The sequence below is a fragment of the Hydractinia symbiolongicarpus genome, chromosome 13 (genome assembly GCF_029227915.1).
Source record: "Hydractinia symbiolongicarpus strain clone_291-10 chromosome 13, HSymV2.1, whole genome shotgun sequence".
Lineage (NCBI taxonomy): Eukaryota > Metazoa > Cnidaria > Hydrozoa > Anthoathecata > Hydractiniidae > Hydractinia > Hydractinia symbiolongicarpus.
Genome location: NC_079887.1, coordinates 7380654 through 7386968, shown reverse-complemented (window position 1 = coordinate 7386968; position 6315 = coordinate 7380654). Strand labels below are relative to the sequence as shown.

Here is a 6315-nt window from a genome sequence, read left to right as displayed (position 1 = left end):
ATTAAATGGTGGTTCACCTACAGCAAGACGATCGATTGATAGATCTCCCATAAGTGGTGACATTGGCCTGACTTTCTTCGATTTGCAGTATGTACATGCATTTATCAAATTCTTCACAAAGGATTTTCCAGTCGGAATCCAAATATTTTGTCATGATAGTGTCCAACATGAAAGTTTGTATGATGAATGCGTTGAATTATGAGTCGTGCAATGTGGTGTTTCAGCGAGATTATCACTTGGTGCTTCGACTCAAATGGTATATCGATTAAAGCAATTCTTCCTCCAACACGAATCAAATTGTTCTGCATCATTGGTCTCAAAGCTACAAGTGGTGATCTTAATTTGATAATCCACGCAATGTGGCGACATAGTTTTTGCCAATCGGAATAACTTTCCCATTTGATAAAAGATGTTTTCTCTGGTATTGCATTACTAGTTGACTGAAAGTTGGTAATATCTGCGTCTTCTTCACGTTGAATGACATTTTGGTTTTGGTCTGGCCAATTGCATTCTTCTTCGATTAAAAACGATGGACTGGTTAACCATCTGGAATTCTCGGTCGATGATAGTGGTACATATCTTGTAGCATTGTCTGCTGGGTTCAGAGTTCCTGGCACAAAACGCCACGAATTGACGTCAGTAGTAGTACGAATTTCATTGATGCGATTCATAACGAATACTGGAAATTTTCGGTTTTCATTCGAGATATATTTTAAAACTATTTGTGAATCTGTCCAAAATTTGGTACATGGAAAGACTACTCACTATTGATTCTCTCATTCTTGTAGCCAGGACAGCAGCTTGTAATTCTAATTTTGGTATTGTGAGAGATTTCGGATTCAACGGGGCGACTCTGGATTTTCCCATCACGAATGTTACATTGACGGTATGCGTATCTTGAACACGTAGATATGCGACAGCACCATATGCATTGATTGAAGCGTCGGAAAAAATATGTAGTTGAATCAACTGATTATTGGATTGTAGTTTGAGCCATCGAGGAATGCTGATCGATGTTAGTTTCTCCAGTTCACTTCTCTAGCTCAACCACCTTGTTTTTAATTCGGTTGGTATTTCTTCATCCCAGTCTATTTTGGATTTCCACAATGATTGGATGATAAGTTTTCCTTCTAAAATGAATGGTGTTAAGATGCCAAGTGCGTCAAATATTGAACTTGTTAAACTTAATATACCTCTTTTAGTTTCAGGTGATGGCTTGTTGACAACTTTGAATGTGAAATAGTCAGTATTCGGATTCCATAACATACCAAGTACTCTTTCAGTCGGTAATTTGTTTAGGTCTAGATTGACGTTGATTACGGTTTCGGTATTTGGAAAACACTTAAGAATTTCACAAGAATTTGAAAGATATTTTGTTAAACGAAAGCCACAACTTTTCAATGCTTCTGTTACGGTTTTTGCAATCGATACGGCTTCGTCTACCGTTTTCATGGAGTCCAGGTAATCATCCATGTAAAACTTTTTCGTGATAGCGTCTACGATTTCGCGATCGTGGTCGATACTAGTTTGTCGAAGAGCGTAATTCGCGCAACAAGGTGAGTCTACTTTACCAAATAAATGTACTTGCATGGCAAAGTCATCAATGTTGTCGCTAGTGTTTTCTCGCCAAACGAAACGAAGAGCATCTTGTTCTATCCTTGATACTTTGACCTGATGAAACATTTTTTCAATGTCAGCCATAATTGCGTAACGATAGGTACGGAATGTGAGTAATACAGATACTAGGTTGTTCAGCAAGTCTGGACCGGGCAACAAGTTGTCGTTTAATGAAATTCCTTTGTATTTTGCAGCTGCGTCAAAGACTACACGAACTTTTCCGGGCTTGTTAGGATGGACAACACCATGATGTGGTATGTAGTTGGTGATATCGGATGTTTGGTTTTTCTCAAAGTCTGAAAGCTTTCTCGCATGTCCAAGAGCGATATATTCCTTGACTTGTAATCTGTAATTTTCTGCTAAAATTGATTACTTGCTCAGTTTTCTTTCGTTAGATTTCAGACGTTGGACTGCTAATTCACAGTCGTATGGTAATTTTGGTTTCTCATCTTTCCACAATAAACCTACTTCAAAATGACCGTCTTTCATTTTCGTGGTCGACTTAAGTATGTGTAACGCATGTTTTTCGTCTTTCGTTAGTAGGTCTGGATGGAGTGGACGCTTTGTTTCATATGACTCGATTTCTCAAAATCTTTCTACTGCTTTAGTGAGATCATCCGTATCAGTTTCTAATCGATTAATATTGGTAAATATGTTTTTATTTTTCCCACCAAATAGGATCCAACCAAGTTGCGTTTTAACAGCTACTGGTTCGTTGTGTTTTCCTACTCGATAATCGTGTTGAATATGAAGTGATGGTGTATCGATTCCAATAAGTACTGTTACTCTGTCGTCGTTTAAGGTTGGTATATCGATGTCTTTAAATGAACATATTTTTCTTTTAAATCTGTGATGTTTCGATTTTTAATAGGAGTGTTAAGATCTGGTACAACCCATGCTTTCTTCTTTTAGATTGGTAGGGTGAACATTAAATGATACTATTTTTGATTTAAACGTCTCTAAATTTGATAGGATCGTCGATACTCAATCCGAGTTTCCGCGCTGTTTCTTCGCAAATTAAGGTGCTATCTGATCCACTATCTAAAATAGCGTTGGTTGTTACTGATTTGTTGTTATGAGTTACGGTTACCGGGATAACTTGAAGATAGGTGTCAGTTGTGGTACGAGATCGGGTGATTCTTGCCTCAGGTTCATTCTTTGTATCTTCATTTTCATTTTGGCGGTCCTAAATGCAGCAGGGTGTGGTGACGTTTTCCACATTTATCTTCTCGACACCTCTTCTTAGATTTACATTCTTTTATTTTGTGAGAAAGTGAAAGACAATCCCTTTTCTAAAACAAACTTCCTACGATCTGCCACCGGTTTTGATTCGAATTCTCTGCATTTAAAAACAAAATGATTTTCTGAACAAATCCAACACTTGGTACTGCGTTCACTACCTGCACCTGTTGCAAATGTTCTCACTCTTTTCTCATCTTTCTTCGACTCCTTTCCATTTTTAATCTTATTCTGTTCCTGATCTGCGATTAAATTTGCTATTGGATTGAATTGCTCTAATAACTTCCAACCCAACCATTTCTCAAAGTCAATCAAATTAATGCTATTCTCACTCGTAATTTTGCCTTTCGAAAATTTGGAAAACTTTCGAAAATTTCGAAAACTGATTGCGAAAGTGGTGAGGTAATCTAGCTTCAGCCTTTGCTAAATTCTCAGTTGAATTAATAGCAGATTTGTAGCCCATGGAGATTAGCCAAGTATTATTAGAATTAAGTAGCTGCTGATATCGACGGAGAGATGTTCTGTCGCGAGGTGGTATTTGAGGAAGATCGAGAACGTTTTTTAATTTAAAGTATGATACAACAACAGGATTACCGAAGTCACGTTTCAATGCAGATGCGTAAAATATGCCACTTGCACCAATCGATAACACCGTCTTCTTAGCCTCACCGTTTAATACACTAATCAACCTCTCCATCCTTGTGTTATCGTCAAAGGAAACCTTCAGGTGTACTCTAGATTTAAAGTTTTCCACAAACTCTGGCCATTTATTAGGTGAACCATCGAACCTAAACGGATCAATAACTGGTAGATTCCTTGAGTCATACTCCCAACGAAGCACCCTAGCGGTAGTTATCGCATTTGCATCTTCTATAATGGTTTCTTGTCCTTCAATAAGATCGTCGATAAATTTATCAATCGGTTGATAACGAGATTTATCGATATTTTCCGGATTATTGAAGACATTTTTTTCGACATCTTTTAGTTCTGAACGGTTCGTTTGAGATTTATCCTGATTTAAACATGGAAGTAATTTAGTCTGATCTTTATATGAATGTTGATTAACTGACGAAGATGCATCAAACGGTATATCATCAATGTTGAAGAAGTGACGGCTTTTTGTTGAATGGTTTGATGGAGATGAAGAATGTGGTTTAGAATAATGTTTGTTGATGTCACTAGGTATAGCGAAAGTAGTGTCGTTTTTAGGATGTTGTAGAGATAATACGTCTATTTGAGATGAAATATTTCTCTCTTCTCCGTCAATTCTGCTATCTAATATTCGAAGGTTTTCGGTGGTTGGTACATAATAAGACGAGCTTTTCCTCTCTCTAAATATTAATGGCTGTATAATTTGCGATCTAACGGTCATATCTTCTGAAGCAACATGTTCTTCTATTATACTCTCTCTTAATCTGGCGATTTCAGCTTTATCTTTCACTACGTTCAACCTTTCTATTATTTCGTCTCTCTCTAGAATTTTCTTTTGTTATAATATTTTAAGCTCTATCTCTCTCTTCCGTTCTAATAAATTTAATTCCCTTTTTAGCTTTTCCTCCGCAAGTTTCGCCTGTAACTGAGCCTCAGCAGATTCAGTCTTCCTCTGTAGGAGCAAGTTTAAAGATGATGTCGATTGGGACTTACTATGATGGCTTTTTTGACTGCTGTGAGAAGAGTGATGATATAAACTGGAATGCCTGGAAGATCTAGAGTGATTTGAAGGTGATCGATGCGACGACGAGCGGTGACGTGAGTCCTGACTTATGGCATTATCAATTTCTAAATTATCATCAGCGTTAGAATGTTTATAATATTCCTCACAAACAGATTTTTGGTCGATTTTTATTTTTTGCTCTCTTAAAAGTTGGTTAGCAGCCTCACTCTCTTCCGTGGAGACCAGATTATTATGCTCAAAAGTTATTTTTTCAACTCTTCCGAGTGTCTCATTGAGTTTATTTGACATGTTAACTATCTCTGAATCTTTATTTTGCTCTGTTAGAAGGAGTGATAAACGATTAATTATTTTAGTTATAATGCCAATATGACCACTTCGACTAGTCGTTAGAGAATTTACTTTTTCATTTAAAACTCCGGTTGAGTTAACGGTCGCTCTAACTCGTTTATCCATTATGTATAGTGATTACGTTTAATCAACTCCTAATGTTCCTATCTATCTGCTACTAATGACGTTTCTAACACTAACGATCCATACAGATAAAGTGGTTAAAACAGATTAAATGATAAGATATGAAACACCCAGCCGGGACTGTGATAAATTTGTCAAGCGAAAGTTTAGGGTAAAATAATAAATAAGAATCGGTAAATTATCGTGATGCGATGTAGATCGGTTCGACTACTATGAAATGTTTTGTGCGCGGACGGTACACAAGAAAGCAGACGCAACTATGCGAACACACAGGGGCGGTAGAATAGAATACGGTACATCGGTCGGTCTAGTACAGTATGATGATGACGTTTCATAGCTTAAATACAAACAGAAAAAATACAAAGATACAAAAGGATAAGCACAACATAAATAAATTCAAATATAGCCTGTGTCGATAGACATACTATTACACGTACAAAATAAAACATGAAACACTAACTATTGCGTCGTTTACTGCGCTTGCTTCCTTTTTGCTGCTTGAAGAAACTCTTTACGTTAAGATTTCAATCAAGAACTACGATATTTTCGATTCTCACTTTTGCCACACGCTTGTCCTATTCGCACACCCACACAATTGGTGCTCGATACCACACAATCATGCATTATTGTTACAGGGTTTCCACCGAAAATATTGTATCAAATTTCCTGACATTCCTTGACTTTTTTAAGAAATTCTACAGCCAAACAGAAAAACAAAAAAACTAAAACCGTTTAAATTCTATTTGTCGAAATATAACTTATATGAGCTTTAATCCACATACTACACAAAATGGTCAAGAGTATGTTAGTTCCACTGAATTATTAAGAGCTTTACCAGTGACCACATCAACGTATTTAATTCTAAAAATGCAAGCTTCAAAATGCAACCGCTTCAGAAGAAAATATAGAATTGCTGGTGTCGAAAGACAAAAAAATTCCTGACTTTCCCACGAAATGGGTCTTTTTTCCTGTCTTTCCGTGACCACAGATAAAAATCCCCGATTTTCCTTGATTTCCCAGACTCAGTGGAAGCCCTGTTTTATGTGAGCTGCTTTGATGTGTTTTTGGTGAAGGAATATGAATGAATATGCACTTAAATTTTTCGCAATGTTTCTTTCTTAAAAATAATCTTCTTTTCCCACTCGGGGCGGGGCATGCAGGGTTTTAATTATTTTCCCATATGCTTGTTGCCAAAGTAAATAGGTTTAAAACCCTTCACTAGCTCGTATGCTATTACAGGAAAGCAAATTGGTTTTGCAAGCTAGTTTACGTATATTATACGTCTTGTTTTTTTTTTCTTCAGCTAAATTAAG

At 36.7% G+C, this 6315-nt stretch overlaps 1 protein-coding gene across 1 annotated transcript; it reads right to left on the bottom strand.

Moving 5' to 3' along the window:
* Positions 1-696: 696 nt before the first annotated feature.
* LOC130623032 (uncharacterized) lies at positions 697-2106 on the bottom strand. The gene is made up of 3 exons (XM_057438539.1): positions 2022-2106; positions 1052-1976; positions 697-1006 (listed from the first exon to the last, which is right to left on the bottom strand). Exons 1-3 carry the CDS (start codon positions 2104-2106, stop codon positions 697-699), a joined length of 1320 nt encoding a protein of 439 aa, XP_057294522.1.
* Positions 2107-6315: the final 4209 nt, after the last annotated feature.

What these genes read in the sequence shown, in the direction of transcription:
- LOC130623032 (XM_057438539.1), bottom strand. Translation starts at nt 2,106, where the DNA reads ATGAAAGACGGTCATTTTGAAGTAGGTTTATTGTGGAAAGATGAGAAA. An exon ending in CTGTGAATTAGCAGTCCAAC is followed by an intron (nt 1,977 to 2,021) that starts GTCTGAAATCTA and finishes AATCAATTTTAG; the next exon opens with CAGAAAATTACAGATTACAA. An exon ending in CCAACCGAATTAAAAACAAG is followed by an intron (nt 1,007 to 1,051) that starts GTGGTTGAGCTA and finishes AACATCGATCAG; the next exon opens with CATTCCTCGATGGCTCAAAC.